This window comes from Lathamus discolor, chromosome 2, assembly GCF_037157495.1.
Source record: "Lathamus discolor isolate bLatDis1 chromosome 2, bLatDis1.hap1, whole genome shotgun sequence".
NCBI classification, from domain to species: Eukaryota; Metazoa; Chordata; class Aves; order Psittaciformes; family Psittacidae; genus Lathamus; species Lathamus discolor.
The window spans coordinates 45,747,665-45,772,645 of NC_088885.1; the positions used below are offsets into that span (position 1 = coordinate 45,747,665).

The following is a 24,981-nucleotide window of genomic DNA, read 5'->3' on the forward strand; positions in this document are numbered from 1 at the left end:
AAAAACTCAAGTATTTCCTCAATATAAATAAAGGACAGAGTTATGGGATGTAATTTTTGAAGGTTTCAGATGTTTGTTTGGGAGAGAGGAGATTTTTAGTGGGAGATGTCCCTTTCTTATTGCATAGACGTAAAAAGGGAGAATTGCATTAGCTTTTTTTTTTTACACTTTTTCACTTTTTAAAATTATTGATTTAATATCATTTGCCTATTGAGTAACATTTTCAAAAGCAAAAGAAGGGCAATGGAAGAACAGCATAACTGGAACTGATCACCAAACTTACAGGACACAATAGTAGGCCAAAGGACTAAAGTATGTGATACACTGGATCTTTTCCTTTTGGATACCCCTCAACATCTTTACTGAGTACTGTGTTTGGTTTTATATATTTAGGTTTCTACTGAGAAGGGGATCTGCTCAGGTAAGTTACTTCACTGTAGCAGCGAACGTTTTGCTTTGCAGCCAGAGGAGGAACAAAGAGCAGCTATGGGCTAGAGTGAGAAACTAGTAGGCAGGAGAAAATCCCTGCCAAGCATCTTCTCTTCTGCTGACTCTAGCAAGAGGAGAACCAAGCGTACCTTTACTGCTCGAAAGAGCTGGGGCAGGGGGGTATTTAAAAAAAAATAAAAAAAAATAAAAAAAGGTCAAAAAAGGCAACAAAGCAAAAAGAAACCAAAACTCCTTATCTAGTACTCCAAACCTGAGGTTGGCCGCATTCCTTTCCCTGCCCACACTGCTGGCTGCAGGCAGCTGGGGAAAATATATTTGCTCTCAGTGAAACCATGTAGAGGTGTGGGCACAGCTGACAGTAAAGCAGCAGTACAACAGAAGTGCTTATAATCAATAAAAAGCAATGAACTGTACCTTTGCTCCACTACAATGCAAACAGCATGGGAGAAATGTTTTAGATATAGCCAAGATCCTCCTCAGCTATATTCCACCACACTTTCAAGCTACTGACCCAAGAATCTCCCCTCTCCAGCAGTTTATTTTTAAGGGGCATCAAAAAAACCTCAGAGAGCAACTGCACGTATCATCCGTTTTCAAAGAGGGGAGTTCTAGTATTATGAAGGAAAATGAGATAAATTTTAATATCAAAATTATTTAATTGCAACAGAATTAATTTTTAAATGTGTCAATTCTAAACATCTATATTTAAAACTGGCTTTCCTGTAATAAAATTATATCATATAATCTCAAACTCAGGACAAAAAAAAGTTAAAAGTCCTTCATAGCTCTTAACATAGCATCCTTTAAAAAATGTCAGATATTTTATTTCTGTGTTTACGGCTTTTTCCTTTTACGTGCTCTCATTATGTATAAACAGTTTAAGCTTCACCTCAGACTTGAAAACCACATTAACAGCCTGTAAGTGAATTTTACTAGAGTTAAAATTCTTATTTAAAATGTCAAAATATACCTTTCTAACATCAATTTTATTAAACAAGTACTTACTAGGCAGCCAACATTCTTAAACCCATCTTTTTCTTGGCCTTCACACTGTCTAAATCCTAGATAACTGCATGAACATTTCAACCACTTCCAATTTTATGGGATTTACTTCTGAGCTTATGTCTGAAGCACCATTCACTCATGCCCCTTCTGTCCCCACACTGAATTTACTGAATTCCAGATTATGAAGAGAAGAATTTACCACTTTATGGAATTTTGTTCTTAATACTTGTAGTCCTCAGAAAAAGTAGCCTTAAATTAACAAAAATACATTTTCTCCTAATAATTAAGAGTATGGCTATGAAACCACTGGCTTTCAAGTAACAAATGCAAATAAAACTCTTATACTTTGTTTAAAATCCTGTGAAGATATTTAGCATAGAAGGAAGAAAAAAATTATCAGAGCTGAAAAGAGGAAATTAATATTTGATACATATATATGTATAGCAAGTTATTTCTGTTCTTAATTACTAAACTGATATTGTTGCTGTGCAACAGGCATGTGACATTATAAAACACCTTCATGTGTAATCTAAGATTACTTTCAAAGTATATACTTGTGCCCCTTTTCCTTAGAAAGAAAATACAGTGTATACTTAGAATATGCATCAGCAAAATAAGATTTGCATGTATTCCTGCAGAACTTTAATTTTTCAATTTACTTAAAAGCTTCAAATCCATCACTAATTACTACAAAAGTTAAGCTATTTTTCTGAGGCAATATTAATGGCCCTAAATGCTAAAACTCTACCTTAGCAAAGTAAGCATTAGAGATGATGCATTCTGTTTACTACTATAATCTCCCACATTGCACTTCTTAATGTAAAGGGCTTTCTTTATGCTTTTTTTTTTTATAAACAATTCAACTTCAGAAGTTCCAGCCTGTCATATAATAAAACAAGTTCACCTTTCCCAAAATGAATGTTTCAATTGGTTTTGCTACTTCTTTTTAACCTCAGCAGATGAGACATTTCGAAAGTGTGACAATTGTTTTCTCTTCCATTCTTAACAAGCACAGGCATAGGATGCCACTGGTTTACCCTCCTGTTGTTATTTGGGAACTTGTGGCTCTAAACAGCCAGCAAGGAAATGCTGCATAAATATCTATCTGAACTAAAACAGCAGATTACAATATTAAAGAGTCTAAAAGGAAATGTCTTTATGCTACAATTTCCCATGAGATTACAACAGGACCTCTATTAAAACCCCACAGTTCTAACTCATTTTAAGCAGAGCCTTTCCATTACAGAGTCCATTCCACGTACGGGGTCAGTAAATTTGCATTTCTTCCTTTTTTAATCAGCAAGACTGCCTTTTGAAAAACATACGATATTCTATAGAAGGCAAAGGCACACAATATAAAAACTAACACAACCAAGATAACACATAGAAAGTTACAATTCAATTACAATCCTACACAATACGTTACCTTCCACCTCGGGCACTGAAAGGCACTACATGGATTCCCAGAGGCCCGCCGTCATTGGAGACTTCTACGAGCTTTACCATATCACTGTGAGACAATGACGAATGAGGGAATATGAACATGTACCGTGAAGGAACCAAAAAACCCCACACAAACATACACAGAAAACAAAGCCGTTCCAGAAATCAACTCATGGTGATGAAAGCACTGTTGAATGCTACATACCTGAAGATTAAACTGATGGCATGAAAGGAGATCAATCATCAAAAATACTTTGATTAATAAAACAAAGCTCAAAGAATTTTTTGCAAACTTATTTTGCTACATAAAAAGGTGTCATCTTCATTGCATGCATGTTGTTTATTTCTTCCTTATTCTAAAGTTAAATTTAAGTTCACTTTTTGGACCATTGAGCAGAAATACCTTAAATACCACATACAGTTTTTCCTCAGAAGTCTAAAAGCTGATCATAGCACTAGCACGCTTAACTTTTTTCTTAAAGAGCATTCACTTAGCCTCAACATTAGTGTTCACATAACTACCCTGTAATCAAATGAGAATTATTAATTTTTTAAATGGTTAAAGTCTTCTAGTTTTAAACCACATTAATTTGGTTTACTGTAATTCCATTTTCTTTTATTGGAAGATTACTGTACCTCCTTACTAGGCAAAGTTTCCAAAGTACGATTTAACTATAATATTCAAAACCAACCAGACATCCTCCTGAAGGAACTATACATCTAGTTATCAATTATACTTTTGCTGTAAAGAGAGAAGTGAAAGAGAAAAGTACAGGTTCAGAAAGAGCCATGCAAAAAATCTAGAAATAGATTCCTATTGAAATCTACTGATGTATTTGAAACATGCCCACATCTGGAAAGGTGGAATATAGCCCATGAACCATAAAGAGTTATAACTACCCAAATGAGAAAATAATACATGAAGGCCAAACCTCTCAGTAAATCTGGAAGTGAGAGATCTGAACGCAAGCCATGATCTAAATTTGTGGCTTATGCCTCTCTCTAGTATTACATACTTTTTCCATATTTCCTGGCACTACATATATATACACACAGATCTTTGAGAAGCTTGTTTCTCACAAGCACACAAATCAAATTTAATCTAGAAATGGAGCAAAGAGCAGGACCAATGCCCTGTGACAGCAGTAAAAGATTTTCTACTTCCTTCAATAAGATCTTGATCATATGGTGGCCCATCATGAAAGCTTGCAGCACTTAATTTGGATTTGAGAATAACCAGACCATGTACTGTTAGGAAGTCAACACAAATCCTGCATTACAGTTGGTTTTCTATTTCTTCCACATTAAATTTTTTAATATATTTTACCTTGGTTGTACACCCTGATTCATGTCTGATTTTTTTAATCTCATTTTTTTAAACAACACAAACGGAAGGTCTGTACCTCTGATGCCACTGTTTAGCTCAAGAAAGTACTGCAACAACAGGAGGGCTGGGAGACATAAGCCAAAAATGTGTTACTCTTTGGACTTGGACCAATGTTCTAAGTCTGACAGTACTACAGAATTTGGTAATGTTCCCTGTCCCAGTTTTTGCAAGGGCTAACTTTGTTTCACTCTCACTGAACAATAAGGCTATGTTTTTGTCAGCTAGTGTGCAAAGCAGCTCACAGGAATGAAACAAGGCCTTTCACCTCCAAAAGATACTCTTAAGTGCATCTTTTGCTATTGGGGTATGTTTATGGCTCCCTATCATCAAACTTTTTTGACTTTCCTATTAGCTTAAAAGAAAATTGAGGGCTAAGGAAAAGGACAAGTGAAAATCAGTGCGATTCACCTAGAACTGTCATAAGTGGAAAAACACAGCTTTAACAAAAAATGAAAGTCAGTTTTCATACTCAGCCTGCACTGTTTAACTTGTTCTACTGCTTGAGTTAGCAACCTTTCTTTTTTTTCCATAAAATTTAAGTTCAAGACACTTGTTTTTCTCATACTTTTTCTTAAAAAAAAAAATCCACCCCAAATTTAAATGTTATACTCCATAAAACAAAAGACAAAAGGAAATTATCCCTTCCTACGAAAGACTGTTTCCATTTTGCTTCCTGATTTTCTCAGAAGTTTAGGCCAACTACTTCAAACATAGAAAGCAGTATGATATCAAACCAGAAAAGAATTAAGGGGCAGATGATGAAAAGTCAGTAAGTTACTTAAAAGCAACAACAAGAAGCATTAAGTTTGACAGAAGTTCTGCAAACTCCATTTAGCAAAACAGCATTTTGAATTAGCAATGTAACATTCTGTAAATGGAAGGGAGTAAAGTTCAGCATGTGTTGCCTAATAGTTGTCACCATGATCTTTAACTTCTAAATCCTCTGCACGTAATTCATAATGTAATTCAGAAATAAAAAGAGCGGAAGAATTATTTTTTTACATATAAATGTAATCAATTTGAATAGTTTAATTTAAGGGCAGAAGGGATATTTTCTCATTAATTCTATAGCAAAGTAAGGATCAGCTCTTTGCAGTAAGATGCAAAAGGTCAAGCCTGATGTATCTTGTGGGGAAATAAAATATCCCTTACTGATTTTTTTTAGAATTAGAGAAGCTTCCCAGTCCTTTGGTACATGCACAGCGTATGAGGGTTTTGACCAAACAACTTATCTGACCCTCAAGCACACAGAATCATAGAATAGTTATGGTTGGAAATGACCTTAAGATCACCCAGTTCCAACCCCCCTGCCATGGGCAGGGACACCTCACACTAAACCATGTCACCCAAGGCTCTGTCCAACTGGGCCTTGAACACTGCCAGGGGTGGAGCATTTACCACTTCTTTGCGCAACCTGTTGCAGTGCCTCACCACCCTCACAGTAAAGAACTTGTTCCTTATATCTAACCTGAACTTAATCTGTTTAAGTTTAAATCCGTTACCCCTTGTTCTATTACTACAGTCCCTGATGAAAGGTCCCTCTCTAGCATTCTTATAGGCCCCCTTCAAATGCTGGAAGACTGCTATGAGGTTTCCACTCAGCCTTCTCTCATCCAGACTGAACAGCCCCAACTTCCTCAGCCTGTCTTCATACGGGAGGTGCTTCAGTCCCCTGATCATCCTTATGGCCCTCCTCTGGACTTGTTCCAACAGTTCCATGTCCTTTTTATGTTGAGGACACCAGAACTGTACACAGCACTCCAAATGGGGTCTCATGAGAGCAGAGTAGAGGGGGAGGATCACCTCCCTTGATCTGCTGGCCACATCTTCCCAGTAGACTGTGAACTGCTATTGTGAACTGGAATTAAGTTTTTTCATTTTGAAAATCTTGTTTGTTGATCTACAAGTGCTAGCACTGACCCTATTCTTTCTGTCAAGTTTTCAGAGTTCCATCAAACAAGCATCTTCTTTGAGGGAGAAAATCTACTGTAGCATCAGCACTTAAAAATGTCAAGTTTCCAATGCTCACCTTTAACACAGGCTTTTTCTAAATTGTTTGAAATCTGCTTAAAAAAGGTCCATGAAGGAAATTGTTTGAAACTAAAATGACATATGACCTAAAAAAGACTGCTCTTAAGAACATTATTCTGAGTTATTTACTAGTATATGTTCAATCTCAAGACTCGCCGTTAAAACAATGTGTTCTGCCAACAACTTACTCCAGGGAAAAACTGGCGTTCTCCAACCCAGTGTCTGCGTGTCCAACAGGCTCAACTCTGCTATTGTCCTCTTCAGTTCGATCTTCATCCTAGATATCAAAAAACAGAGGGGAAAAAAAAAGGGGAAAAAAAAAAAATTAAACCTACGTTTAATAAGTTAACTCATGTCAAGAATGCCATTTTACCATTTTCATATTATTGGACTTATCACATGTGCAGTGAAAATGTGTGCTTCTGCAACAACAAAAATCTTTTCTGTTGCTGTCTGAAACTTGTAAATTTTGTCACTTTATGAATTTTTGTAATGGCATTTATAGTTTAGCCAGTTTTAGACAATAATTTTACTACAACAACACTACAGAGGATCTCACAGCCAGCACTGTTTTAAACGGTAGACAAATAAAAGCACCAAATCAGCTGATAATCAGCAAACTCCTTCCGAGCTCTCTCTGGGCAGGTTACTGGGGACTCAACCAAACACACAAGGCAACTCCCTGAGAGTCATTTGCTAAGAATTCAAAATACAGCTTGTATTACTCCATAAAATGCCAAGACCTTTTTAAACATTTTATCACAGGAGTTTTATTAATAGCATGCCAGAAAAACTGACGTCAGAGAATTACGTGGGGCTGTAATACTAACAAATTGATTTTATTTTTAATTTGACTTTCCAAAAAATACACACGTTATTCACCAAATGCATAATTTTAATGTCAAAATTGTAATGCTGTACTTTCAAATTTAGATCAAGGTAATGCAAGGACTAAAAGTAAGAAGATCTAAAACTATTCTTATACCTGCGTTACTCATTAGAAGCTTATGCTTTTAATTATCCATGTGACCAAACAGAAAGTATTATCAGGTGTGAACAGTAAGTTTCAAACATGAACTTAGCTTCTAAAGCCAGAGCCATCAGAACATTAAAATAAGTGACAGATTATGAGTTTAGCACACAGAGTCAGACAACGTAGTAAATTACTGAAGAGATATTAAAGGCAGGTAGAGGCAGTTGGTCTAATTGACATTTCCACTAAGAATCTGCAAAAGCAGGAGGCTGAGTGCATCAAAGTTCCATGGTCTGTAGATATGCCTCATGCATCCTGGGTAGCAGCATGCTACGTGAAGCCAAGCCACTTGAAGACTGATGATCCCATGTTTTCAGACGCTTTAATGCGCACTTCTTTGTCATCTACCTCTGTTAAGCACTAGGCAAGTATTACATTTCAAAGGTTAACCAGCATCTTGAACCTGCTTAGAACTGCATTATGAACTTAAACAAGAACTCAAAATGAAATATTTTCCATACAATAAAAGTTGCTTGTAAACCAAATATAAAGGGAAAATATAATTCAGCAATACAAGCTCGTGTTTACATTTCTGTATTTACCAATTTCAGCTGAAGTTTTACCAGTACACAGTTTAAAAATAAATATTCAAATCACCATGACAATTCTAAAGTTACATGCAATAAGGTATATATATGAAAATCAGGACATCTGGAGTTGCTTCACACTGAAAAGAAATGTTCTGCCTTTTTTCCTACATCTTGCAGATTGTTGTTGCCATGGGCTTCCTGTTTTGAACTTAGGGACCCTGGTGATTGTAGAATATTATGTATTTATATTGCACTGAAGTTATTATATGCAAGTCTAAAACCTGAGGTCCTGATGAAACACAATTTTGAATCTCAGCTATGATAAAAGGTCATCACAAATGAAAGCAACTTTGTTAATACAATGTTTTTTGGCAATTTTCAATGCGTGCTTTTTTCAAGCAAACATACAATAAGTATTACACATGTAAGAAGAGACTGAAATAATAACAACCCTTCCTATTAGTAGATATGCCTCTGCTAACAAATAAATGTCTTCCTTTACTCTGTGTCATTTTAGCAGACATATAAAATGTAAGCACCATTCATCTAGTACCATTTGGGTCCTACACTTCATCATCTTTCATCCCCACGAGTTTTACCCTTGACTAGTTTAAAGTAAGTCTGTAAACAACACTCCCCTTCCTGCAAGTTCCCTCAGACTTGTTCTTGATAAAACCCACTTTCAGTGCCTCCCTGAGATAACAGTCCACTGTGCAAGACTCAAGCTAATTCCTTGTGCAAATTCTTCTTTCTGCCACTTCCCAGCCTTGATAGTACCTTTGCTTTCATTCCCAGAGCCTCCAAATGTCAGCTCACACTTAAGCCTCCACACCTGTTGCATATCCCACTTGCTTTCTTTCTGTCCTACCCAGCAGTCCAGAGGTTTTTCTACCAAGGGAAGGAACATCCTCCTGTCTGACCCTGAGTATATTCAAGACGAAGCCAAAGCCAACCTACCTTCCACCTGTCTATACTGTATCTTTTAATACTAGGATTTAACACATCAGAAAATGCAAATCCAAAGCTATGTAAAACAGATGCTATCTGGCACCATCACATCTATGTTTTCTGCCTTTTGTACTGAGAATTATAAACACAGCAAGTTTTGGAACCAGACTCACTGTTAGTTATCCAAGCAATTAAGAAACAGCAGCTCCCACACACCTCTGTCTGGCTTTTCCGGGACAGCAGACAGATCTGTATCAAAGCCATGCATGTGCCTGTAAATAGGTGCTTAGAGGGGGAATCACAACCATAATGAAAGCCCTACTGCCATAAGCAACAGATATATGATGTACCCTTTTAAAAATCTTTAATATTACAGTAATTAGGCTCTCTTTTCTTCTCCAAATAACACAGATTTTGATTTACATTGAAGTGAATGGAGAGAAAAATTGGACACCTGCAGAGGGATTTGACTTAAAATTCTGATTTACTAAGAAAAGTAACTAGCTGTGAAAATATCTGCATCAAGCAATTATTTCTTTATTTGGAAAGTAGTTTTCTTCTGAAAGGCAAATTCCACCTGGATGGGCTATAATGAAGTAAAATGAAGAAAGGGACATTTAGAAGAGCAAGAAAGTTTCTGAGAACCCAAATGTGTATTACTGCAGATATTCCTCAGAAAAAAATAACATGAGCAAAATCCCAAACTTGTAAAGGCCGATCCCTGCTATATCAAAAGATACAGCTTTTAATGTACAGCCCCTAAAGACAGAATGTTTTTGGTTTTCAAAACTGAAATAGAGTAAATAAAAGATAATTTCATTTTTCACAGCAGAGAAGACAATTTAAAGCACCTTTTGCAATGTACTTCTACATATACTGGTGTGCTCAGTGTAAAATTCCCCCAGTTCCCTTTAGATGAGATGGCTCTGCCAGGGCTTCTCACCCATATCACCAGACATGATGTAACTGTCCATAAGGCATCCATCCTGTTTGTAATGTATATAGACAACTAATGTGGAGATTAAATGATATAATGACACTCTGAGCTATGGCACCAAACAGAATGGAGACTTCTTGAAATTTGTTTTAATTCAAGAGAATTAGGGATTTCAAACAGCTATTCATGCTTTTAAATGGATCTGTACTCAGAAATTATCTGAGGAAATGCTACTGTGTACCTGTGCACAAACTTCTCTCTTAAAAGACACAGGAATTTTGTAAAGACTGCCTTGTGTCACTTCCAAAGCTCAAAACCAGCCATGCCTTCTCTATCTTACAGAGCATTTTTAGTTTCATTACCAAAATATCAGTTCCTGCCTCAGATTAATCCACAATTACTACCAGTCACTACTTCATCTTCAAAGAAGCACTTTCCCACTCATCTCTGCAGTTCAATAAATTTCTAATGAACTCCCCAAAAACATAAGCAGAACTTCTTCACATTCTCTTATCTTTTAATGACTATCTACAGAAAACTCAGTAGCAGCCAGGGAGTCTGAATAAATTTAGTGCAGTTGCTTAAATTCCTACAGGTTTCATTTGTGCAGTATTTGTTTCTAGGTGCCTGGTCTCAGAAGGTGCTGATTACAATCTACTTCCGCCAGATACAATGGGAAATGGATTCTGAAGGCATGTAAGGGTTATGTATAAATCTGTCTTCCCTGAACACTTAATCCCATCTCTCAAATTCAATAGCAAGATCTCTATTCTATCAATAACTGAAAAAAATGGGGGTAAAGGTGTTTGCTTTGGGTGGGTTTTTTTCAACTCAGTTTATATTCGTAAGGATATAATAATTGTTCCATTATTGTTCAGAAAGTGACTGGTAGCATATTTTAGTGACAGTGGTTATATGAAACAGAGTAAATCTGCTTTCAGATGACTTCAATGCTCCAAGGCAATATCTGCTACACTGACCAACACACAAGAAAAAATCTGACTGGTCACTTATTGTGTAAATAGAAAATATCTTGTCCACTGAGTTAAATCCAAATTAACATTAAAGAAAAGGAGGTTATAAGTAGAGTCATCATAATACAGGAGGGCATGGAGCCGTACTAATGTTTCACCAATGACCTCCCTTCTGCACATTCACCTTGTTCACTTCTGCAACCCACAATGTTAAATTTATTCCTCTTTTGTCTCTACCTGCACCTCCGACAGCAAGTACAGCTCCCTCTCCGAAACCTCCACCTTCTTGCCCTGACTTTGCTGTTAACTTACACTCAATTTAGACAGCTTAATTCTCCGCTTTATCTGAGAGCCAGGAAGGGGATTATGGAAAGCCAGGATGGTCAGGGCACTAGTGCTCAGCATTCGCACCCAGCCCCATCCCATAGCAGACACAAGCTTGCATCACAGCCGGCTCAGCTGCACCATGAAGCCCTCACCTGGGAAAGCATATTCATCCACTCTGAGATCTAACATATTTTGTAAAAAACAGAAAGTCTGTTAAATCTAGCTGTTAATTGTAGTACATCTGTTTGCACTGTACAAAAACAAAAACAAACAAAAAAAAAACCTAACATTTTTCTGACTTGTAAAGTTGTTAACTGATCCAGCCCCATCAGAAAGACAGGCTGACATGGGTACACAACAGCTATACAAAGGAACCATCTTTTAAAACAATTAAACCTCCTTTATATATTTACTAGTCTGCAACGTAACTACAGCAAAGTATTTTCATATGAGGTGGATGCTCTCATCACACAACAGCATTTTTAATAACATTACTAACAGAAAGCAGGGTCTTGAAATATCAAGCAATTGCAACCATGGTGGTAAACAGGCAGAGCTACCAGTGTGAGCAACGTATGATAAGTAAGTATATCAGACATACACCCCTCTGCAAATGAAAGCCTGTCAATACACAGCTACTGTGCTTAGGAAGAAGAATTCAAGTTTGTTTGTTTTCTAGCATTTAATTTTAGCATAATGAGTGAAATTATTGTAAATACCAAACAGAAGGAATAGTATATAACGTCCAACAGGTACTTTAGATTCTACTGTAGAGAATGACACATTAGGAATAGCAACAAGCTCCGGAAAAAACTGCCTATCAGTATTTTTTTCCCCAGCTGGGACACAACAACAATAATGCTTATGTTATTAAAATCTGCCCTTCATCTTTCCCCTTTTATTCTCTTGAACTTCACTGTAATGATTATAGAAAAAGAGACCGTTATATGCTATTAGTCTCCTGGCAGCTGTGTTTATAAACGTTTGTTTGGTCCTTGCAATATAAAGTAGGTTCTCTCTCTGTACGATCAGACTCGATAGGAAACAGCTCCTAAGGGACCTATTTTCCTGTGTCTTAACTAGCACAAATACACCAGCATCAGGCTTTTGTGTTAATGTTCTCACTTCTTGATTAACTGGCCAAATCTCCAGAGAATGGCAATTTTCAATCAAATCTGAAGAGCAGTTAGAAAGATCACATGGGGAAAAAACAAAAGTTATTGAATAAAAAAAAGATAGGGTTTCTCCCTCCTGAACACATATATATGCACAAATATTTAGGTGAGAGGTTTGTGTAATTTGCATCAGTCCTATCTATACTAGGTGCACTGCTATTATCAGCAACCCAGCGAGAGAGAGTAGAAAAAAAAGCCTTACATTAAATCACCATTAATTTACATAAAAAAATAAACACAAAAATTAGCAAATTTTATATATATATGAGTTAATATTCTCCTTATGTGTCAGTCACCCCTATGTTATTCATTTCCTTGTGCAGGATGGTCATCCCACAATTGAAAATGGCAATATTTATATAGTTCCTATATGCCTCAGTACTCTAAAATGAAATTTGCCTTGCTCAGTCAAATCAGTGAATAGATAGCATATAGACACAGTGAAGCGCGGAATGGAAGGGATTTCCCAGGTCTCTGATGAATATCAAATTCATCCCCTGCTATCACAGGCAATCATTTCTTATTTCCCATTTAATAAACTGATCAAACTGAGCCTTAAATCTGGCTGGCTTCATGATGGCACTATTTCTGTTCTGAAGCACCTTGACAGGAAATGTTTTTACAGATTTAAAAAGAGATATATTTGATTTCCTATTCTCCAAAAAGCAGAACACCAGATAGCAAAGGAATACAATTTGATACAACTTTCCTTTGACAAACCTATACAACACGTCATTGAGTTTTGACTAACTACCATAGACTCTTCTCCAAACGCATTAAAAGCCTTGTAATACTAATAAAAGCTGAGCAAGCCCTATAGTTCTCAATTATTTTGTAGCATGTAATAGTTTAGAGGATTACTGAAGTACTTCATCTTTGGGAGTTCAACAGCCTGTGCTATGTCACTGAAATCACACACGTATATTCTGCAACAATTTGGTGGCGCACACCTCTGTCACACAGCTAGCCAGGCTAACTGCAGGAGCACAACACACATACTGCTCATCCATTTAACAGAGATTCCACTGAAACAACTGTTTACTAGATGATGGTGCAGTTAATTCTTTTTTTATAGTAGGCACTGCAGACAGCACTGAGAAGTATGTGAGCCTTTTAAGAGTTTTAGAGGGTTAGACAAAAGGTCTTCTTGCTAGTGAATTTAACTGGAGACATTTTGCTGGTTCTGCTTCTTTACAGTAAAGAAAATCTCAGACATGACCTTATAGTGGTAGCTTGCCAACAGAGAGCATGAAATGCATTAAAACTCAAAGGGGTTTTTGTTGTTGATCAAACATGCTTGTTAATTAGTGTAGCCAAATGGTCTTTCAGCAAAGAAAGAAGGGGGGGGGGGGGGGGAAGGAAAAAGAGAAAAGAAATGCAAATACTTTAGCAACTCAGCAACCCCCCAAACAAGGGAAATGACACAAAATGGGATCTGATAGAGGAATAAAAACTGATGTAATGTCTAAAGCAGCGCTGATTCTCAAGCATTTCACAATGCCTAATCATATTTCATAGACTGTATTTACTGTCTGAGTGAAAACGAAAACATTTGTTTTCCCCAAGCTGAGGACACCCCACTCCAGACCATTTCAGCAGCTTCTCCAGGACTACTGATGGCCAAGGTGGAAGCAGAGGGAGAAGGTGTGCTACAAACCGATAGCTATCATAACAAATCTATACATCAAGGTTCCTCTACAAATGGCAAATATCAAATGGGTAACAAAAATACGTAGCTCTTCCTAGCAGATCATATTTAAGGGACATTTTAAAGAAGACTGAAACATCATTGTATCACAACATCTATTTCATGGCCATTTTGCAACAGCTCTAAATCTACAAATAATATGTATCAACACAATGATCATAGCACAGTAGAAAATATTATAGTGATCATAATTACTATACTAAATTTAGTCCCCTACATTTCTGTTCATTGACATAGGGAAAAATTGTTGCCAAATTGAACCTGATTACACTTCAATGATCCATTTCTTATACGAAAGAGACTTAAGATGAAAAGAACATTGGGTCTTTTCTTCATTGCTACACTGACTTACTATATAACAGTGGGAAAAATCACTTAAAAATGCATTTCTCTGTTATTATGTTGAGGCTAATACTCCATGTCTGCAAAGACAAATAAAGATAAGATACCTGGATACAACATTCTGAAAACCAGTAATATTGAAATGTATCTTAATTGTCTCAGCAGCAGCTTAGGATGATGTGCCATAAATGCCCATTCTTGCTCAAAGATATTAGATGAGCTTTGCCTCTTTCTTTCCTTATCACCTGTAACGCTTGCAGTCCATAACCAATTTTTTAAACATTTTATTAGATGCAAAGTATCTGAAGTATTCCAAAATTCAAGACATTTAATCACATGATGAATTTGTAAGACAGCTCATTGACAGAGCAACCTATTAGCAAAACCAGTCACAGCCAACAGGAATAGCCAGAGAAGGTTTGGTATTACTGGACAGAGCACCCCAGCACTAACAGTGCTGCCTGTTTAGCCCACTAAAATGGGTTTTTAAAAAGCAATGTAATATAGGAAGTCAACTAAAAGATTAGATGTAACATGAAAGTACTAATCTCTCAGGCGTAAATATTTTAAATATGTAAAGCATGGACTGCCACACTTTCAGTATTAACCAAATCATCTCAAGAGCTTTCTGAAGATCTAACCAATAACAACTTACAGATGCGCCATTGTGTTATAAAGAGCAGTACTTAGCTTACAGACTTATGTACAACTATGTCAAATCACCTCAAATTGATTGTAGCCTTAAAAATAATACGAGTTCATTTTGTGTAACTGCCTAGTTACAGTTTTTATTCTGCTTTCTGTTTTTCCTCAGGATCCAAAACATATCTGTTTCACAGGCAAAAAATCTAAGCTTTTTATTTGTTTTAAATAAGGCTTATCTGCAGACTATTTCCATGTTCAAATCTCTGATATTCTATACTTTTGTCACATGATTCACAGTCTGACACATAGACCACCAGGATCTGCCAATCTAAAACAAATATTAGGGTTCATATTAAGTACAGATTCAAAGTCATGCTTTGATGTCAGAGTCATGGGAAATACTTTTAATGGAAACAGTTATCAGCTTTATTTGAAATGTGGCTACAAATTTAGGTCAATGTATAATTAAATTCCCCTGCAAAGTTTAGCCCAAAGGCCAGGCCTGGTTTTGTGCAGGCTCTTTTATCACTTGCCTTGAATAACACAGGAATTACCTCGATTACAGAGACGTCCCCATACGGCAAGCCAGCACGAGTGTGGCACTTTCCATGTAACAAACAAAATTCTGGTGAATGACTTCATACACCATTTATTTTCCCTTTCATGGTGCTGATACATATATATGAATCTACATACCGCCACCACCCCTCGTTAACTCATATCATACCTATTTGTAAAGAAAAAATCGCCCCTGCACATATAGAAGATACTTTATTTGAATTATTTTGCAACAGGAGTGATTTTTTTACAAAATGAAATCTAGTTTTCTTCAAGAACTTAAGTTCTTCCTACCGCACAATTCAAGGTTATGCAGATTTGGGATTTCAGTATGAGCAAAGACCAAAAAACTAACGTTCATTTTATATGGAGAAGTTAATGTATATGGATGTGAAAAATATTCAAGGCCCGCCTGGACAAGTTCCTGTGTGATGTACTGTAGGTTACCCTGCTCTTGCAGGGGGGTTGGACTAGATGATCTTTTTAGGTCCCTTCCAACCCTTGGGATTCTGTGATTCTGTGATTCTGTGATCCCACAATATACTTTAACATGGAGTGTTACTATGACACTCAGGAAATAAATATGTATGCTTCTAAATATACATATTTATTTAGAAGGCCATAACAGCAAAGACATTATTTTGTTCATAAGAAAAAAAAATAAATTACATGGTAGTGGTATAACTACACTGTGTTTGTTTTCTTCTGCTGAGTAGTCTAAAGTAGGTCAAGTTAGGCATATCCATTAGTTCTCCTATAAATAGCTCCACGCTGAGTTCACCTGCTTGTAACTAATGTAGAGGAAAAGAATTTTAAATACCTTTTCCTTTAATCAGAGAAGTTAGCTTATTCTGTATATAGATATTAAGAAAAAAGAAGTCATTAAGTCCTGCGTGATTTTTAAAAGACGAAGAAATGACAATGGATACAGGAAATTGGGACACACACTTTCCCTGCAGAAAACTAAACGTACATGCCTCCACCTATAAGTTTAGAGATCTGAAAGACTTCTGCAAAAATGTATTCTAGATGAGTCACATAGTTTTCCTTTGATATGGAGACAAAGGAAAGAGAAAATTCTGCATAAATCACTTCACATTCTCCTGTAATGTTCCTGGAATATATTATTATTATTCGCCTCACCTTTTCAAAGACCATGATTTTCATCCTTCTGATGATTTTTTCTTTTTTCTTTTTTTTTTTTTTTTTTTTTTAGGTACAAAAAGCATTTCTTATTTAGCAACTTGAATTTGTCATTAGGCAATTTTCAAACAGGTCTCATAGCTCTTTTATCCTTATTCATTTCTTTTTTTTCTTTTTTAATCTGAAATAGTCCCTTGTTGCTTGATTTGCAGATCTGTATCAGCATGTGAGGATTTCACTAGCTTCAGTCAAGTACAGAACAGTTCGATCCCCTGGAGCACTGAACGTAAGAGTCAATTTAGAAGCAAGCTAAAAGTATAGCAGTCTGTTCTCCATCACACAAAACATCATTTTACTTTACACAGGCATCTTAATAACAAAATTCGATTCTGGATATTTTTCTCTGCATGGCTCAGGACTGTATAGAAATGACATTAGAAAGCTTATTGAAGACTCGGCTTCTTAAAATTTAATTAAAATATCTGTTTCCAATAAGGTAGAAGTCCATACGCTGGTGGGACTTTCAAGCTAGCACATATTTAACTTCGAATTTCAACTCATTTAGAAAACCTGACTTTCAAAGTTTTTGGGTTTGTGTTACTAAAAAATCACCCTGACAATTTTGCCCAAAGAACTAGAAAAACATAATCATACAGTTTTATTGTCTTGCCTAGAGAAAAGTACATGGGTTTCCTCTCATTTAGACAGTGGTCTACCTTCAGTTCTCATTTGCTAGGATTTGCTAACATACAGCTTTTATTTATGACTTGTTTGATTGAAATTCCCACTGATGGAAAATAAAAATACCTATGTATCTGTTTTACTGATCTTTTGTGTTGTACACCATGCAGATGGACAAACACTCCTGAGATAAGGGATCCCTAACTTGCATCACTTAAAGTTAACTCTTCCCATTTTGGCCTTCCTTCTCTAAAGGAACAAAACCAGGAGAGGTCTAGGCCCTAAGTCCCAGGGGAGGAAGATTCCAAAGGGGGCCGTGGCAATGGAGGGTACCTGGCCTTGCTGCAGGCACATGATGCGCCCAAGCCTGCTCTTGGCTTCTGTGCAGTTTAAGAGATGAGACATTACCATTTTACAGTTTCATATCTTACTTCTCTTTTGCCAAATTGCACAGTTGCATGCCACTTTCTGCTTTCTACCTCATCCTTCACTGAGAAACACCACTAAAATTGCTTCAATTGAGTTTCCCTGTTATGCTGCAGCATTTTCTTTTTTTGGTCTTTTGCACAACATGGATTTTACCTTAGGCATCAAACAAATTCACCATTTTAATAATGGAAAATACTATAGCATTTTCATTGTTCTGTGCTCAATTTGTTTTGCTGAAGTCAACATGAAAAACAATTTCAAACTTCTTAGTAAATGCTTCATTTACAAATGCTCCATTCCATGCGCCTACAGGGTTACAATCTGCTCTATGACAATTTTACTCATTTTTTAATCAAAAGCATTAAATCAAATTTAAAATAAATAGTGCTTAGTACTTCTGTAGTGCCCTCCAGCACAGTATGGCAAAAGCATTTCATGGACAATAATGAGTTTAGTACCACTGTACCCTCAGGAAGAAGACTCAAAGTTATTCTAGAAATCCTTTATTTGAGGAAACTGAGGCACAGAAGGTTTTTCCCCTATTTCTGAGGTTTATCTCCAGCTTTAGATGCTTTTTGCTTTGGGTGATCTCTCTGAAATAGACAGAGCCTTACTTTCAGAAAAATGTCAAATACTCCCATGTACTCCTGAACTGAACCAAAAAAGACAGAAGGTTAAAATGGCCCTTTCAAAATAAAATAGCACTAAACAAATTTCTGAAAACATTAAAAAAGCCATCTAGACTCATGACTGCAGACAGTAGGGCATTCTGCGTCTGGGCAGCAGACAGCACCACAGGCCCCTTCAGCACTGGAGTCTGGAGAAGAGGCTAGGGAAAGCGTCAAATCCCTTGGAGCCATTTGGTCCCAAGCCTCCACCAGCATGTGCACACCACTCACTGCCATGCAAAACTCTTACATGACTCTTGATGAAACATAACCAACAGCCAAACTGCATCATCACCACCACCTAACTCACTAAGCTACAGAGGGTCCACCAAAGAAGACCTTTGTCTAAAATGTACCGAGGAACAAAGTGTAGGACATCACACAAGTGCTAGAATCACAGCTCCAGAAGCACTCTGCAAATTAACTGTAAGCTATACAAAAAGAAAGGCATTTCAATATCTCATTTAGTGCTATTTGTTGCTCCAGAAGTACCAGCTTCTCAATGTAATTAATTTTTTAAAAACTTCTTCTCAGAAACCTTATTTCCATTTGTGAGTACTTCCCTTCCTTTTTCACCCAAGTCAACGCAGTAGGGGCTGAATTCAGCACATGTGATGGAGATGCAGTATTTCCAAGCAATTGTATTTCCATTGTGTTGCCCATAGTAACACCTCAGCCTCATGTTTCATTATCCTGTAAGGCCAGTGCAAACCACAGATGTGGTTTGTTGAAAAGAGGCAATCTCACTTTTTCCCCTCCCCAGATAGCCATGTTCATCACTGGAACCCTCTGTCCACCTCCTCCTTTCTATTTATTCAAGCATTTGTATCATTACACAAAAGATCAAAATTAATGTTTAATAAAAACAATTTTAATTGGTTACATTTCCCAGGCTGGTCCAGTTCAGTATAATTAACAGTCTCATAAAAGCTTAGGGAGGCACAAGGGAGGAAGCAAACAATGGCCAAGACTGTTTCTTCCAGCAGCAGAAAGTACTTGAAACGTCTAACACTGTGGCCTCAGAATGCTGTTTGCAAGAATACTGCTCGTCTGTAGTTTCACATACAGCTCAAGGCACTTATTTCAGCATTCAGTAACTTGCACTGCTCTATGTCCACTCTCATCCCTCTTCTGTTGCCTCCTTCAAAATCCCACCCACCTATTTTCAAGTAATCTAAATAATTGTGTCATTTTCACTAGAGTTGCAATCTCAGCACCCTCCCTCTTTCAAAACCAGCAGGATTTCCAGGAACAAATCCCTCTTGCCCTTACATACTGCTGACCTATTTTCCATCACTTGTTTTTCTCCTTGACAGTTTCTAATCTACAGCAGAACTTCATTTGTATACTTCATGCAAATTACTCGAATTTCACCGTCTTCCTTAGAGGAGACCAAATAAAGACAGAGGCACAGCAATGCTTTTAAGTACTATTTCCTGAGTTCATTAAAAGCCAAGATGCAGAAACAGAATGAAAAAAACACCCACACATTTTGTGGTTGAATTCCTCTTCATTCATCGCACCAAAAAAAACGTGAAAGCATGGAAGTCATACACATTACAGAAGCATGTGCCCAAGCATTTCTCTTCATCAAAAAGTCATAGCACTTTATATATAGATGCCTACGTAAACACTATTTATCATTAAGAACAGCATTTTGGGGAACAATATTTGATAAGGAACCAGAACAACTTGTATAAATTAGGATTAAAAGGATGTAGACACTGTTAAACCCCACATTTAAGCATCGTGATTTTGACATAAGGTTTTCTTAGTTGCCACCTAATGAGTCATAAACTAGCTAAAGCCAAGCAGAAGGTTTCAAAATGTACAGGAACTTGTTATCAATTTCCCATAAGCCACCTAGGTGAGCCAGTCAATCTAATCCAAGATAACGCCTCCTTGAAGAAATTCTTATTTTGCTTTAAATCTTCACACCTATTTTCTGAAACTGGAAAAATTCTACTTCTAGGAAACCAGGGAAAAGCAAGCACTATTATCCTACCATTCTAGACTAGTACCTTGTTATGGCCAGCTCTGGCTATTTCAGAGGACAGTGCAAGAGCCGCATAATAGATAACTCAAGCAATTTGCCAACAGGCTTTTATCTTGTCCTCGGGATGTCATTAGAACTGGACTGTATTTTGTACTTCCTTAAACACCAGAAAATCTGAGAAAGGGTAATACTGGCCTACCAATACTTCTGACTAGATAGGAAGGAGAAAATCACCTGCTTTATCACCACAGAACTCGAATCTTGCAGACACTAAATAGTGAACTTTTGGAATAAAATAAAGGTCACTACATCTTATAATTAAGAACCAATCGAGTATAAAGCTGAAGCCAGTTTAAAAAAAAAAGGTTGTGGTTTCTTAGTGAAATTCATAAAGCTCATGCTGTTTTCACAGAATTATATGCTTTGAAGAAAATATGGGGAGAAACAAAAAAAAAATCATTTAAATCCTGTGATTTTCATTTACTAAAATCAGAAGGTTCCCCACTCTTTTTTTTTTTTCTTTCTGGTCTATCCTCAGCTACCTACAAGATCAGAGTAGTTATTTAATACTAATAGTAATATCGTCTCTTGCAGTTAAATTAAGAAAAGAAAAAACAATAAACCAAAGAACAAAACTTACATATTCTAGACAGTGTAGGCAAAAGGAATCCTTAAAATTTATGAAATCCACTTGTCTTTTTTTCAGGTTGAAGGCAATAATGAACAGAGAAAAAGAATGAGAGACTATATACGTACAGAAGCAAAAGAACATTAAAACACTCTTTGAAATTGAAAAGCTAATACTTTCCTAAGGGACTGACAACAAGATAACATCACCAAAAGAATTAATAATCTGGAAGATCAAGTTAAAAATAAAGTGATGAAATTCACCAGTGAAACACAACTTGGTTTTAAAACAATCTTTTAAAACATGATCAATGAGCTCTGTGAGACCTTCCAGATACATATATATATATATATGTAGCTCACACTGGCGGACTGAGAAGCCTGGTGACTGCGGAAATTGAAACTTGAATAAATGTAAAACAATGCATTCTGAGAAATGCAATCTAGTCTAAGCCTCAAAGGGAAGAATCTTGGAAAAAGTAGCACTATCTCTAAAAAAAAAACAAAAAAAACCAACAAAAACCCAAAAACAGAACAGCAAAATCACCACAAAGAATTAGTTAATGACAATACTGAGGTAGATTTAATATACCTGTTGCTTACTGCAGCGTCAAATATTTTTGCAGCAAAGTTAGCTCTAGAAGTAAGTTCAACGACAATTCCCAGTCTTCTACCCTCTTGGAGTAGTATGGATTAATATTTATGTCATATGTACTTATACTGCAGAAGAAAAAGAACAAAAGAAATGGGCAACTGTACGACATCCAATATTAATGAAGAAAATTAGTTGAAAAGCATAAGTAGCAGCGAGAACAGCAGATTACTGGGAAGATGTCAATACTCATCTGCCTTATTTGTGAAATTCAAAACAACTGAGAAAGCAGACACAAAGTATGATACCGATGTACTAAATCTGCGGGTAACGCATGGCCTCCCTATATAGAAAAGTATTTTATTTCAGCTGGTTTAAACTAATTCCTGGTCTAGCCAACCTACACATAGCACAAACTGTGCAATGCCTGAAGAAGGGCAGGACAACTGGATTTCCACTTGCATGTCAATTTGGACATGCCTGGAAATTATTTCTCTTCAAGGTGAAAAAACAATGGAGGTAGACAGGATTTAAAAAAACAGTAAATCACAAGAGAGGACAAAGTGAGCAACCTGTGTATGTGAAGGACAGCATCCTTCCACATTTGCCTGGTTACACCCAACCACATTTAGCCTAGTCACACAAGAAGGGCAGGCTGAGAGGTTACTTCTGTTGACTTGTGGCAAGGGTTAAGGAGCACCTCTCAAGCTTATGAGAAAAAAAACAGATCTTCCCACTCACCACACACAGTTATTGACAACAGATTATGTGAGGTACAGACACATGCATAAGAACCAGGAATCTAGTGGTGCACATGCTGAAGTGAATGCATTTAAGCACTGGAAAGCTGGAAATTCTGTCTACACAGTTTAGGTCATCTAAGTATAGTATATAATAGTAATACAAGTATTGGGCACTTCGCTATCAAAATAAAGTAGTGAAGAAGAAGAGAAGATGGGTTTAGAAACCTCATTTTCCTAATTAAAAAAAAAAAAAGCTGAAATGCACAAACACTGAGCTGTTACATTCTGATGCAGGTAAAGAACAACAATTAATTGCAAATTCTGGACAATGAAGATCAGAACAGAACTTCCATGTGGCACAAATCCATGTAGCTGGGAGAAAGAAGGTGAAATGCAGCTAAATATCAGAAGATATTTCAGGGGTGATATATCAGATTGTGAAAGCCTCCCAAAGGAAGAAGAAGAATCCCCACTATTCAACACATGTACAAGCAGAGTGGACAGGCTACAGGGAATAACTCAATGCATAGCAAGAGAATGGTTCAGATGACCTAGTAATATAACACGATTTAAAATGACTAGGTAATTCTATTATCATTAACTACATTCACAGTAGTACAAGCTAAAACACTGTTGCTATGGTGATCAAGCCACATGCGTCATTGCAGAAAATGACTGAGATACACGGGATAGAAATGAATGAACCAGTCCTACCTATTCTCAACTAATTCAATGTACCAGTCAGCTGGGAAACTATCCAACATGAAAGTTTACATCTAGCTTCCCACAAACCTTTTAAAATATACAATAAAGCACACCTATATCTGGCATTCAAATATGGGTTATCCTTAGAGTTACACAGTTCAGATTCAAGGTAGGAGCAAAGGCTCCAGTTCAGAGGGAATACTGCTGGAAACGGATGTATTGCTATCATCACTGCACTTTGAATCCCCTTCCAGTACTGCTTGAATTATCTCAGACCATCATAAATCAAAACTAATGAAAGACCAATGCATGAATGATTCTGCTTACATGCCATTACATCTTGAGAGAATAACTTGTTTTCCATGTGGAAGGCAAAATAAAACAACAGCAGAGGTGATCATTTTCACCAGTACTTTCTGAATTGTCCTATGGACAATATAATGCAGTAATGAAAGCATCATACTTTTTATTCTTCATTTATACTCCTGACTGAAAACATACATCTTTTTAAGGTTAAGGCCACAGAAAAACAAATGATCAGCAGTCTCGTAATTACATATTATCAGCTTTAACACTATTCCATTCAGGCATGGATGTTACTGCAGTGTTGTAACGAGGTGCACAACGCACAGTTCACTGGCAAATGCATGCTAGTTTGTTCACTCAGCTTTCCCCTTACACTAAAAAAGTATTCATCAGGAAACTGGAAAGTTACACGCAGGCAGTCATAAAATCGTTAGATGCAGTGAAAATTTTGGAACTCAAACTTTGAAAAACTGAGCTTAAATCGTTCCTGGTACCACTGAAATAGGATCTGTTTGAATATCCTCTAGTAAAACTGGAAAACACCACCTTTTTTGGTTTTTTCAATGATAGCTGATATTTCAAGACACTAACACTCCCCAAAAACAAAAAAAAACCCAGAAAAACACAACAGAAATCGAGTGGGAACAAAAGCTCAAATCACTTGGTGAAAATCACCATTCTCTCCCAGTTTTATAACATACTCAAAAATGGTTACAGATAGTATTTAAGAATAACTATATGCATATATAGCCAGGAGACAACTAATTCTGCTCCTTGGAATTTCACTGCAAGGCTTCCTTTCAAAAAATGCTTTCTCAAGTGAACAAAGTATTTCTCTTGGTCTTTTGATATTCTACAGCATTGTTAAGAAAAATAATTCAAAGCGGCCCACACAAACAGAAAGGTTACTACAGAATCTAGAGGCCACTTACTTCAAAAGGAACATGCTTTTACCTGCCAGTGCTGGTATTTTAATGTAACTCTTACTTATTATGCAACACTACACAAAACAGCAGGTCCATATTTTAGTTTGAAATTCAATTATGAGCGAGCAAGTACATCAGAAGGTAAAAATAAACTTTAAAATCCTCAGTTACAAAATATTTGATAGAGACTAAAAGAAGTATCTAGCTTGTTTTTAAAAAGCCATTAAATTCAACCTTAAGGAATGTATTATATTTTAAGAGAGAAGGAAAATGCATATGTCAATGAAAAAAAAAAATATCAGAGCAGCAGTGGTTTTCCATATTCACAAACACATACAGAAGCAAAGTATTTGATAGATGCGCTACACAGTTAACCCTCCTACATTAAAAATTCATCTACATAATGTATTTTTTTGTAAAAAACTCATGGATAAGCAAAGAAAATTACTCAAGTACTGTCAGAACATTCTTGAAATGCTAGAACATGCCTGAATTCATCACACATTTATTCTATTGATGAAGATACATCCCTTTTATTGAAAACAGTCTGAAACGTACTGTATGCATATTTCCTTTTTAATATATTTCATTAGTATTTTTCTTGGAATTTAAACAAAAATGTTCCACTTGTGTGAGTTTCAAGTTGTTAGTGCCAAAACTTCAGCCAATGTT

At 36.5% G+C, this 24,981-nt stretch overlaps 1 protein-coding gene across 15 annotated transcripts in view; it reads right to left on the reverse strand.

Annotated features, from left to right (window-relative positions):
• Nucleotides 1-24,981, reverse strand: part of PARD3 (par-3 family cell polarity regulator) — a 458,414-nt gene that overhangs the window by 220,597 nt on the left and 212,836 nt on the right. For all 15 annotated transcript variants that reach the window (XM_065666724.1, XM_065666723.1, XM_065666722.1 and 12 more), the window contains 2 exons: nt 6,505-6,593; nt 2,882-2,965 (listed from right to left, as the gene is read on the reverse strand). In XM_065666724.1, coding sequence (XP_065522796.1) covers nt 2,882-2,965; nt 6,505-6,593 — 173 coding nt within the window. The remainder of the gene's footprint in view (nt 1-2,881; nt 2,966-6,504; nt 6,594-24,981) is intronic.